This window comes from Arvicola amphibius, chromosome 5 (assembly GCF_903992535.2).
Source record: "Arvicola amphibius chromosome 5, mArvAmp1.2, whole genome shotgun sequence".
In the NCBI taxonomy this organism is placed as follows: Eukaryota; Metazoa; Chordata; class Mammalia; order Rodentia; family Cricetidae; genus Arvicola; species Arvicola amphibius.
In genome coordinates, this window is record NC_052051.1 from 26,869,702 (window position 1) to 26,882,021 (window position 12,320).

The 12,320-nt window shown below is 49.1% G+C and overlaps 1 protein-coding gene across 2 annotated transcripts; it reads left to right on the top strand.

Annotated features, from left to right (window-relative positions):
* Positions 1-3,501: 3,501 nt before the first annotated feature.
* On the top strand, positions 3,502-9,571 carry Cst7 (cystatin F). Of its 2 annotated transcripts, XM_038331744.1 has the most exons (5): positions 3,502-3,662; positions 6,762-6,934; positions 8,324-8,440; positions 8,840-8,887; positions 9,120-9,571. In XM_038331744.1, exons 1-4 carry the CDS (start codon positions 3,596-3,598, stop codon positions 8,879-8,881), a joined length of 399 nt encoding a protein of 132 aa, XP_038187672.1. In that variant the 5' UTR covers positions 3,502-3,595; the 3' UTR covers positions 8,882-8,887; positions 9,120-9,571. The 2 variants fall into 2 exon arrangements, with proteins under 2 accessions (XP_038187672.1, XP_038187671.1); XM_038331743.1 differs by lacking the exon at positions 8,840-8,887.
* The last annotated feature ends 2,749 nt before the right edge of the window (positions 9,572-12,320 follow it).

Consider the following 12,320-nt stretch of genomic DNA (forward strand, 5'->3'; position numbering starts at 1 on the left):
AGTATCTGTAACCTTTTCTGCATGAGAAAAAAACCTATAACCTGCCACATGGCTTAGCTCATAACACACTGGCAGCTTGAGCACACAGGCAGCTACAGGGAGACATGTCTCTGTACTATGTCTGGCATGAGAGACATGACACTACGAAGCCATGTTTGGCTCTTTTTTTGTGTGTTTAGAACCTTTTTTAAAGCTTTCTCGGGACTTATGTGGATATATGTGGCCGGATGTTGGATGTCATTTATAGGCAAATTTTTCTGTCCTACCAGCCAGCTCCCAAATGACCACATGGAGACATATTAATCTTGAAAGCTCATCCGATAGCTTAGACTTACTCCTAACTGGCTCTTGTAACTTAAATTAACCCATATTTTTTATTAATCTACATTCTGCAGCATGGCTTTTACCTTTATCTCATTTTGGTGTGTCCAACTCGTTCTGTGTCTGTCTGGCTTCTCCATCCTTTGTCTTCCAAGCATTCTCTCTGTCCCAAAAATTCTGCCTAGCTATTTGGCCATTTTGTGTGACATTTCATCATACAGTGTAAAGAAATATTCCACAACACTCAAGGATCTTCCTAGTACTCAGAGACATCATCCATAAAGGCCTCTGTCTAGATCCAGTTCTCTGGTGGCTGCCCACATGAGGAACCCTAGGCAGACCTAGTCTGAAGTATATCTGCTTTAACAGAACTCCCCAGGGCAAGCCTTTTACCAAAGGGGGTCTGTTATAATGCTCATGGAAGTGTCAGTATCCAGGGGGGCATAAGAGGCTGATTCCTAAGGTAGAATCAGTACTCAAGAGGCTTCTGTGCTTATCTGAGAGCAGCTTTCATGCTGGGAACAGTGAGGATCGGTAACAATGCTGTTGACCTCACATGGCCCAGACAGACCCAGTACCAAAAGGGTTATCTACATCTGCCCTTAAGCAAGTCCAGTACCTATGGAGTCAGCCTCCTTGCTGAATTCAGGGCAGGTATCTTATCCTGAGAGTCACTAGAAACTGAACCCCATGTTAAGCCCAGCATTCAGGGGTCAAGCTGCAAACTGCCCACCAGAGTACTGACTGGTACTTGTGGAGCCAACTGCATGCTTTTCAGTTTAAAGTCAATACCCAGGCACCCATGTGCACACTGCCTCCAACTGAAGGCCCAGGATCCAATAATTACAGGCTGGTCTACTTAAAGCCCAGAACCAAGAGGTAACCTCACACTTTGGCCTACTCCAAGCCCTATGCCACAAGATCTACAGGGCCACTTGCACTATGCAACCTATGTATGTGTAGATCCAGTAACTAGGGGATGACCCACACTGGCCAGTATATGAGCTTAGTACCCAGGAGGTTATCTGCATGCTGACCTAAGGACAGGCCCGGTACCTCGGGGACTTCACAGAGGCTGACCTTAATTTAGGCTCAGTACCCAGGGTTGGCCCACTGAGAAAACCACCTCTTTCACTGACAAAGAAGACCCATCAGAATTCATGGACTCACTATCCCTGATCCACTGGACTCTTCCCATATCCTCCATCCCAACCCACAGGATCCCATTCTTTCACATCAGTGTTCTCATTTCAAAAGCTTCCTGCAGGGCTGGAACTTCAATCCAGACAACTGGAGAATGAGATTGTGTATGTGATTTTTCAGCAATCTTAGCTTTGCAGCTACAGGAGACAGTTCTCCTCTAGGACTCCACGGTAGCTTTCTGGTCCTTTATGTAGCACATGGGCTAGGAACTCAATTCCCTGGATCACACTGTCCAGCAATGTGAAGACCAAGCAGCCAGTCTCACTTGATCTACTGCCCAGTTCCCACTTAGACCACTGATGCTCTGGTTACTACTAGAAATACAAAAGCCCTCTTCTATCCTTCGTGGCTATGCTCTGATATACAACCCCTCAGTGGATGTTTGAAACTGAAGTTAGCACTAGCAGTGAATCCCATATACATTGGAGATCTTGTGCCCCAGACCCTAGCAGCCAAAACTGAGGATCTCAAAGCCATTCAGGGAAGTGGTGTGGGAAGTCCTTCTGTATATGAGTTGCCTTTATTGCTTAATGAATAAAGCTGTTTCAGCCAGTGACTTAGCAGAATAGAGCTAGGTGGGGAAACTAAACTGAATGCTGGGATAAAGAAGGTAGAGTTAGTGAGACACATTGTAGCTGCCAGAGAAAGACAGGAATGGCTAGTTGGAATCTTGCCGGTAGGCCACGAACCTCATGGTAAAATATAAAATAATAGAAATGGGTTAATTTAAAATGTAAGAGCTAGCTAAATATATGTTTAAGCTATTGGCCAAACAGTATTGCAAATAGTATAGTTTCTGCGTGATTATTTCAGATCCAAGTGGCCAGGAAGGAACAAACAGTACCCAACAACAGGGAAGGGCCACGGGGGCTGCCATTAGAGGCACCGCTTACTGAACACCACTCACTATGCATAGCGTGAAATACCAAACTCCCAAACAACAAGCCTCAATGCACCCAGAAACCTAGTGGGACCTCAGACTATATAGCTTGTCCATGTCCCACAGACCCTGGCTGCTCTGTTTGAAATTCAGTAGAACCCAGCAGGACTCCCCTGGAGCAGAGCTTCCCCCTGAGCCTCCAGGGTTTGATTACATCTGTATGCCAGACAGTCTGAGAGGCCCAGGGGCCTCCTGAGGAGCAAGTGAGACCCTGTCATCCTTCCAAGCTACCTTTCTCGCCAAGCTCTGAGAGGTGAATGCCTCTGCACACTGAGGCCGCCAGTTAGAGCTTGCTCCACTCCTGCTGAGCCTTTATACTAAAAGGCTCCCGATTACTCCAGCACAGTCTCCCAGGAGGTAACTGAAGCACACGGGTTGTTCCTAGTCTAGTGACAGCAGGTGTCACGAAGCAAAGCCTGGGTTTAGATTTAGATAGCTGGCTACAGGCACCTACACCAAACCACGGGCTGGGCAGGAAGTAGAGTCATGGCCAGAATAAGACCTTTGTCCACACAATTTCCTCTCCTTGCACAGCTTTGAGCCTATAGTGGGCCATGATCCATAACTCAGCTCACATGGTGTGGGGTTTCTGTCAGAGGTACAGAAGCTACATGCCAATGCTCCTCCTTGGGAACTCCAGGAAGTACGAACAGCTTTCCTGCAAGTGAAGCCGCTCATACTAAGGGCAACAGGGTTTCTTGTTTCTCGAGGAGGGCTACTCAGAACGACAGGATGCAGCGGGTAGGGGAGGCTGTAAATTTAGAGGAGAGTCAAGTGATTCTGCTTCCAAAAATCCCCTGGGTTCTTCACACCAGCATCTCCTGCATGTGGTAGGCGGTGGAAAACTCCCTCTCCCCCTGGGCAGGAGGGAGGGTGCTTTGCTCACAGGTCTCACTTCTCTTCCTCCTCCCCCCTGCAAACGATCACAACTTGGCAACTTCTCTATAGGAAGTGGTTGTTCTTGTGGCCCCAAGTCCTGGAGATGAAGTGCTTCTGGTTAAAATGATTCAACAAGAAACCACGCCCCCCATCAAGGATATCCCACCCTGCCTTGGTCCTAGGGCTCTGCTTGCCAAGCACGTCTACCCTGTTAGCCTTGGCCAGCACAAGCTGCCGTTCACCCAGTCAACCATGTGGCTGGCCATTCTGCTTGCCCTCTGCTGCCTGACTTCCGACTCCCATGGGGCACACTCCCCAGGTAAGAGAGGGGTCATCTGGTCCTATCTCAGGGTGCTGTCCTAACCATCTTGTAGTAGTGGAGGCATGGGGACCCTGGCCTGCTAGTCTCGCAACCTTCCTAGGGCACTCTTGAATTCCTGGGAGAGACCCTAGGCAAGGGGCTGTGGATTCTGGCAGTAGCTACTTCCAAGCTGAGTAGATATGAGAGATTAAACATAGCAGCAGACGCAGGAATTGTGAGGACAACTTCTGTTCTGTTCTGGGCTAGGGCCCACCAGAGAGACAGGCAGAGGCAGAGGTAAGGGGCCTCGGTCAAACAGCCTGTATCTGAAAGCTTTTCTCTCCTGACTGTGACTTTACTACAGAGACCTCAATAAGACACTCATCTTTCCCACAATCAGCATGATGGTGGCCAGTAAGGGGTGAAGGCCGCCTGTGTTGTGAAGCTGAGGCACAGGCAAGTTAGCTGACTTGCTAGCCCAGCCATGAATGTCTGTTTGCCCACAGAGAGCTGGATAGTATCTGCCCCTGCAAGCAGATTCAGCACATAGATTAAGTTTGGGGGCCCTGCCTCTAATGGACAAGAAAGCTGATAGCTGACCATCTCCCACCAAAGGAGGACAGCACACACAAAGGCCTAAGACTTCTGTTATTCTTCCTGCCTGAAGTAGGCTAGGTCTAGTCACAGGGGATCGGGCAGAGGGTTCTGGGAACACACAATGAAAGGGAATCCCTAAGAGACACCAGGAATGTGGGATTCCCCTTCATAGCAAATCAGGTATCAAGAAGTCAGTGGAGTGTCTGTAGAGTACACAGCCTCAGGATTCAAGACCCAATGTGTTTGCTGTGAATCGAGCACTGTGGAAATAGCACAAGAATGGAGGGAAGGGGGGAGCAGCTTCTGCTCTGAGATAGGGACAAGCCATGGCAGCCCAAGGGGTGGTTGGCAAACAGGTAGTTAACAGCACTGGTGGGAGAGACAGATGAAGCATAGGTCAGGCCGCAGACCCTGCCTCCCTGTGCCCTGCTCCCTGCAGCTTTCATGCTTGCTAGGAAGCCCTTCCTGCCACCCCGTTCCTTCGTCTCAGTTGTCCAGGGAGAGACATAGGCAGAGTCTGGGCGTTCATTCTACAAAGCCCCCTCAGCCTATGAGAGAGGTCTGGGGAGGGCACTGGCGCCAGCTGTCTCACCTGTCCCAGGGTTTCATTATTCATACTCAGTGTTCAGAAAATGCTGTGCTTGCCTCCTCTGGGACCTCACCGGACAGAGCAGCCACATCTACAGTGCGATCATTAATACCGGTGGGCAGCCTTTGGGGGAGAGATCTGAGAGCTGCCAGTTCCCCATCTCTACCAGTTACTTTCCCACTAGTGTGTGAGGCAGAAAGGAGTCCTCCCCACTCCTCCTGCCCACAGCAGCTTCTCTGGGGCATCCGCTTCTGTCCTCTCCGCTCCAGACCTAAATGAACACCACCCACCCTCACACTGGAAGCTGAGAACATCACCACAGGCCCCCTACCTACCAGCTGGGGATTCTTGAACATCCAGCCTGCCCTTTGAAGTGACCAGTAAACTGGTCCTGACCTGAGAGTCTTAGAAAAAGTGGCTCAGTGATGACATTAAAAAGTGCTCGGAGGCCTGGGGTACGCCTAACCATACCCACCCTTGCTTGCAAGTCTGTGGTCAGGCCTTGGCTCTGCTGTGCTAATGAACACCACCTTCACCCACGGGTACCACCCTTCCTGACACTTCCAGTAAGGGCCTCAGCCACAACATGGGGTACGCTCAGGCCCCTCTCTTAGGACTCAAACAGCGGGGAACCCTGGCTGATGGTCATCACACATACATGCGCACGCGCACACACACACCACCTACCCTACTTCCTGTGGGATTCTAGAGCCTTCTATGAGCTCAAGGCAAGGGCAACAGGGAGGCTGATTATATCTGATCTAAGCACATGGCTTCATTCTATGCCCAGGAGTTAAACCGTCCATACCCACATGCAGGGCCCAGGGAGAGATATCCCCAGTCTTCAGAATTTAGGAAATTGCCACATTCACTGGCTGTTGGTGAGAATGGAGAACCTTCTTTCTCAATGTGTCACCTCTTCCAAGAAGGTTCCCTGCTGCTGCTCACCCGCTCCCTCATCCCATGCCCCTTTCCAGTAGGAGGTTTGTTTGCTTAGGCAAGAAACTCATAGTCATGCTGCCACCTGCTCTGCATAGCAAGGGCTATGGGCATGACCAGGCCTGGGGATGACAGATTCCCTCAGAAGGCTCTAGAAGCTGGTGCAGGCTGGGTCTGGGCCCGAGCAGACTACTGGCCCAGCCTGTGTACTAGGATTTTCAGTGACTACCTTTATCCTCAGAGATCCTTGCTGTGGCCATATTGTACCTGACATGGTACCGAATAACACTGGCACTATTGCTTCGTACCAACTGCCTCATTTATTCTTACCCCGAGAGGTCAGTGTCATCATCAGCCTTATTACAGATGGAACAGCAGAGCCAATAAGAACAGCCAGGATTCTAACACTGGTTGTGTCCCCGTTGGTAATGACAAAATTAACCTATGAAGTACCAGCATCCATGCATGAGGAGGCAATACTCAACAGGAGGGAGATCTGTATACCAGTATCTCGGGAGCCCGTGCACGAGAGATGATGGGGTCACAGGCTGTGCTTAAGGTGTGTCTAAGCAGACATGGACGCAGGCCACTCTGAGAAGGTGGAAGAATGCAGAGGGGCACTAGGGGAAACACAGCCAACCTCAAAACCCAGTCTGGGCAAATTAACACATGTCCTGTCTGGAGTTCTACTGCCTGGGGCCCCATGTCGAGAATAAACCTGGGTTCTGGAAAAAGCCATGTAAGCAGGGACTAGGGGACAGGAACTATGCTATTGTACAGTCCATGGTATCTGTCCTCAGCGTCAGATAAAGAACATAATAAGGATACACAATATTCAGGTGGCAGAGTAAACAGGAGGCAGGCACAGGTGGAAGAGGAGCGAGGGCCGCAACGCTGAGAGGAGTGGGTACCACCAGGGGATGAGACATGACCCATTGACCCAGTGTTTCGCTGACATCAATGTCTTTTTCTGGTTCATTTGTTTCTTTCAGACTTTTGTTGCAAAGATTTGAACATCAGTGTGAAGCCAGGATTTCCCAAAATAATAAAGACCAATGACTCAGAAGTGCTTAAGGCAGCCAGGCACAGTGTGGAAAAGTTCAACAACTCCACAAATGACATCTTCTTGTTCAAGGAGTCCCGGGTCAGCAAGGCCCTGGTACAGGTGCGGAGGACCAAGAGCTGCCACCTCAGGATGGCTCTGGCAAACTGTGTCACATAACACATTACCTACAGCATCGGGGCAGAGTTGCGCTGCAGCTGAGACCAGTGTCCCTCAGAGCTGAGCATGGCAGTTGGGGACCTTTCCTTAGCAAAATCACCAAGCCTCTGGCCAGAGTCCATCAACAGCAACAAGAAATGGTAGCAGAGTAATAAGGGTCCTACAAGGGTATGCAGAGGCCGACAGCCCAGCAGGGAGGGCACAGCAGGACTAATTGGAGCTGCCCTACCAGGGTCCAGGGTCTGGGCCACCTCCAGTCATTATCCCTCATTCATAGTCCACAAAGCCATTGTATTACTTTCCCACTGGATCCATTCATTTTCCTCCTAGAGCTGGGCCAACTCCCTTCTCAGACCCACAAACTCACTCTTCCTCCAGCCTGCTCAAGACTCACCATTCAGAGTCAGCCTTCTTAGTAACTGATATATCCACTCTGAACTTTCCTTCCCTGGCTACCCCAGAGGGGACAGCCTGCCTCACTAATCCTTGTGTCCCAAAACCAAGTGTTAACATCAGGAGGGAGACACCTGGCAACTTCTCATTGGCTATACATAAAGGCCCCATGCAGACCCTGCTGACATGTCAAGCTGGCTTTAGAAGACTGTGCTGGGGCCTGCAGAGAAAAGGCTACAGAAAGGCACTGCTCTGAGGATGATGATAGCGTTACAGCATTCGTGTTTGATCTGGGTTACAGCATCAGGGTGGCTTCTATACTCTACTTTTGGCAACTATAAACTTTTTAAGAGAGTAATGTTTTATTAGAAAGGGATTATCGGCACTCAAGGACCAGCCTCAGACAATGAGATCTCTGGGCCTGAGAGCTCAAGGTCCCCCACAAGGGACACGAGCATTCTCCTTTGTATTCTCGTGATGTTGGAGGCTATTTCACAAACTACTTGCTTAAGACTGGGATCAAAAGTTCAGGAACTTTCCTCCAACCATACAGAAACCACAAACAACAAAAGCGCTAAGTCATGGCTGGGTCCAAGAGGAGAAGGTCAAAATAATTAGTTCCCACAAGAGTGGAGAAGTCAGCAGGCTTGACCTCACGTTTCTCCAGAACACAGAGTTCCAGGCAGAAAGCAGCTACCTAAGAGGGGGTTCTAAGGCACTGCCAGCAGGCAAGGAAGGGGGGTGGCTGAAGTCTGGATCTGCTCATCTACAGCTTTCCCCTAGCAAAACTGAGCGTGCCTCCCCTGTGTCCAGCTCTACAGCACTCTCTTTACCTCACCCCTCAGCAGCTGGAGAGGCAGTGACACCCCCCCCACACACACACACCTTGCATCCTAAGCCAAGTAATCAATCTAGTTCTTGGGTCTTTGGTTTCTTCAGGTGGTGAAGGGTCTGAAATACATGCTGAACATGGAAATAGATAGAACTACATGCAGGAAGACCGCGCACCCCCATCTGGACAACTGTGACTTCCAAACCAATCCTGCCTTAAAGCGGGTAAGACAGAAGAGCCTGTGTATGGAGTCCTGGTCCCCATCACCCAACTCACCTTTCAGGACTGTGGTCCCTTCAGTAGCAGCGGTACCTTCACACCTCATTCCCAAGGAGATGCTCCCTCCCAGCCATGAACACGTGATAGCAGGGGCAGGCACTCTCTCAAGGGGCACAGGGCTGACAGGCAGGATCCTCCCACCCCTCACATGACCTAATCCACCTGGCTTTCACTTCCTGCGGCCTCTGCAAAGAAATACTCTGAATAGGGATAGGGAGATTACAGCAGGTTAAAGTTTTCAAATAATTCAGAAATCATACATAACACCTACATACATAGAACATTAGATATATATTAACCATATATACGTACAATTCATGTGCTATATTATATGATCTCTACAGAGAAAAAGCAAGAGCTGTGTGGGAAACTTCAACATTTCATAACTATAGGTGAGAAACATACACTCTTGAATCACTCCAACTTTTAGTAGGTTTGAAGATTTTTAAGATAAAAACTGAAGGTGGGGATGGGGAAAGCTGCCTGAGCACAGAGTATGTGTGCACACACAGTCACACAGATCCCAGTTGTCTGGCATGCACAAGGGGTACCAAAAGAGCTGCCTGGGCAGGCAGAGTCTCTGGCAGCTGGTTCTCAGCTAAGCCCTTTGCTTGTTTGTTTCAGGTTCTACACTGCTACTCAGAAGTCTGGGTCATCCCCTGGCTCCACAGTTTCGAGGTACCTGTTCTCCGCTGCCACTGACTTCTGCCTCTTCAGCAAGACCAGGGCTGTAATAAACTCACACACATGTGCCCCCTCCTCCTCACTTTCCACCCCAGCCTGGCCATCCTAAAACTGCAGGGCCTTCTTCCCAATGAGCAGATGGAAGAGCAGGCTGGTCATCAGGTGACCAGAATGGGAGATTGCAGTGCCCTCCTGGCCAGATTAACTGTATTCATATTTTCTTCTAAAGTCAACTCTCTGCTGGTACTGCACACCCAGAGTCAGGATGCGGGCATAGAGAGGCTCCTTTGATGGCATGACTGGAACATGGGTAGAGCAAAGGAGACCGCCAACAAGGCAGAAGTGTGGGGGCTTCCTGATACCTGACTGAACAGATTCTGTATCCATCTCTTGTCTACCATTAACATCAGACCACTGCTGTTCATCTCAAATGATGAGAATAGTTCGTCATAAATAAAAAGCTGATCATCTCAAAACAATACTGTGTATGCCACCGTTTATAGGAACCCAGGAATGTGGACAGCCTGTGAAGTTAGCCTCGGGAGGCTTCATGTAGTGATAAGCTATAAGCACAAGTGTGCTGAAGACCTAAGCACCTGGCCCAGACCTGGTCACCGACAGGGTGACAGCACCCAGAGAATAGAGAGGAGGGATTTGTGAGGGAACAGAGCCTCCACGCTCTCTGCTGCCATGAAGGCTAATAGTTTGGGAGTGTTCAACACCTGGGGAGCAGGCTCAACACAAGTGGGGTACATGATGGGACCCCTCAAAGCCATGCACTGGAGACAAATGGAGCCTAGATGAAGGGGGTCAGGGTGGGGATAGACAGGCTGTGTGGGGCCCTGGGAGAAGGCAACCAAGAGCTGCTGGACATTGGCAGCTTGGGAAAGACACCAGCGGAGCTTGAGCTGGAAGGTGCACAGACAGAGCAGAGGGTAGACCCAGAATGGGCTGGTGGCCAGGTCTCAGAGCCTTCATTCCCAGGGAACCCTGAGTACCAAGGAGCTCCAGGGTAGATGGGGCCACTCACTGGACTTCTTCTCTGGGCTCTCAAACTGTAAATGCAAAGCAGAAAGATGTGGGTACCTGAAGCAATACAGACTTGATAGCGACTGGGAAAGCAAATCTGCATCCAATGCGCATGGCAATGTAACCACTGTAGCCCTAAGACAGGACAGCAGTCATGTCCTGTGTCCTTCAAATTCCACCTCCAGGCTATTTTAACTCAGGACGGTGATAACCGCAATGCCACAAGGCAGTGACTTCACTTGGCATTTGTGGAGTCACTAAAGCCAATTCTTGAGAAAGATCCTTGATGCCACATATGAGAGTCACAGGGCACACAGCCAGAGCCCTTGGGACACAGCTGTGTGATGTCCATAGTAAAGCAGTAGGGGAAGGGTCTCATGTCCTGGTTTTCTCAAGTATCAAGGACAGCACATCAAGGTCTAGAGAATCCTGACAGAGTTCAACTCTGATGTTCCAGAGCTTTCTCCAGCCTTACCATTGCCACACATTCCTCACCAGATACAATGTACCAGCTCCTTGCCTGCATGCTTCAAATATCTGCTTCTGCTCAGCTTAGCATCCCTTGCAGGTGGCAGAGTGAGCTGACCTACAATTATTGTTCTATAAACATCACTCTCACCCCTGCCCATGGGATCGCCTTGTACCACTGCTGCCAGGCCACCATATGTTATATGATATTTTGTTTGTGTTCCGATAAATAAAGGGCGGAGCTAGCCACAGAAGCCAGATGTGCAGGCACACACCTTTAATCCCATCACAAGTGGAGACAGGAAGTGAAAAGGAGGGGTGCAGACAGGATCTCAGCCCTTTTGGACTGAGGAAGGAGACAGGTAGGAAGCAAGTGGCATCTGCTCCCAGTTCTCTGATCTTTCAGGTTCTCCCCCCAATATTTTTTATTGATTAAGATTAATTAGATTTACGCCTCAACCACATACACTCTAAGGCATCTTAAAGGACTCTGCTATCCCACCAAGGTCCTGGCTCAAACCTAAAAACTACAGCAGCCACTGCCTCCAAAGCCTTGGGAAGGCCACCTGCCTCCTGTCCAGCCTTACAGAACACTCTTCAATGATTAGAACAAGGACTCCAGCTTAGTCATGTCCTGTCTGTGACCCTGAGCGGTCACCAACCCTTGAGCCTCAGCTCTCATCCATACATGGCCATCCATCCCTGCATCACTGAGTCAACATGTACAAACTGGGTGTGTGGCACACACGGTTTTAGCTACGTAGGAGCTGAGGTAGAAGAATGGCTCAAGCCCATCATGAATCCAAGACCAGTCTGCACAAACATAGCAAGATCATGTCTCGAAAAAATTGGTAAGACAGTCTATGTGGAAAACTCTTAAAATTACACACAACTACTCTGTAAGGATGGATATGTTGACCATAAAAATCTCAAAAGGCATTTCATTACAACGTCAGGCAAAAAACTGACTCTTGACAGAGTTTTGAAACAGTATTGAGGCAAATTATTAATTACCTGATTAATCTTCTGAGCATATTAATAACTCTACGAGAAGATGCCCTTTATGTTCACAAGAAAAGCATGCCACACATTTAAACCTCCTAAGACAACCCTCTTTAGCACTTTGTCATGTCAAATAACCAGATGAACACAGGAAATGACACTTGGGAGCTGAGAGAAACTCTGAGTCAAAATCAAAAGTCCTTTGCTAAAAGTACAAGAAAAAAAAAAAGTATACCTTCACCAGGGAAAACTTAGTCCTAAAGGTAAAATTCTCTTCTCAAACCAACTGAGTCAACTTACAGGCCCAGGACATGCAGAGTTCTTACAGACTCGGCTATTCATGCAAACCTGATGGAGGGGACACGTCACTGCTATTAAAAGTAATCATATGATGTTCCACTTTCTTTCCTATAATGTTCTGTAAGCAGTACTGACAGTTGTTTAGCTGGTGAGACACAGGCTGCAGCCATTGCTCTGAAGTCCATCCTACCACAAACCTACTGACACTTTACTTCTACAAAGCCAGTCCCGGAGAGGTGACGTAAGATTAGGAAAGACAACTCATCAAACTCCAGCCGCTTCTCCAACTGAACATTAGTAGGGAGGGAAGGGGCCAGCCAATGGTTTTTATTTACCGCAGCT

What these genes read in the sequence shown, in the direction of transcription:
- Cst7 (XM_038331743.1), top strand. Translation starts at nt 3,596, where the DNA reads ATGTGGCTGGCCATTCTGCTTGCCCTCTGCTGCCTGACTTCCGACTCC. An exon ending in TCAGCAAGGCCCTGGTACAG is followed by an intron (nt 6,935 to 8,323) that starts GTGCGGAGGACC and finishes TGGTTTCTTCAG; the next exon opens with GTGGTGAAGGGTCTGAAATA. An exon ending in CCAATCCTGCCTTAAAGCGG is followed by an intron (nt 8,441 to 9,119) that starts GTAAGACAGAAG and finishes TGTTTGTTTCAG; the next exon opens with GTTCTACACTGCTACTCAGA.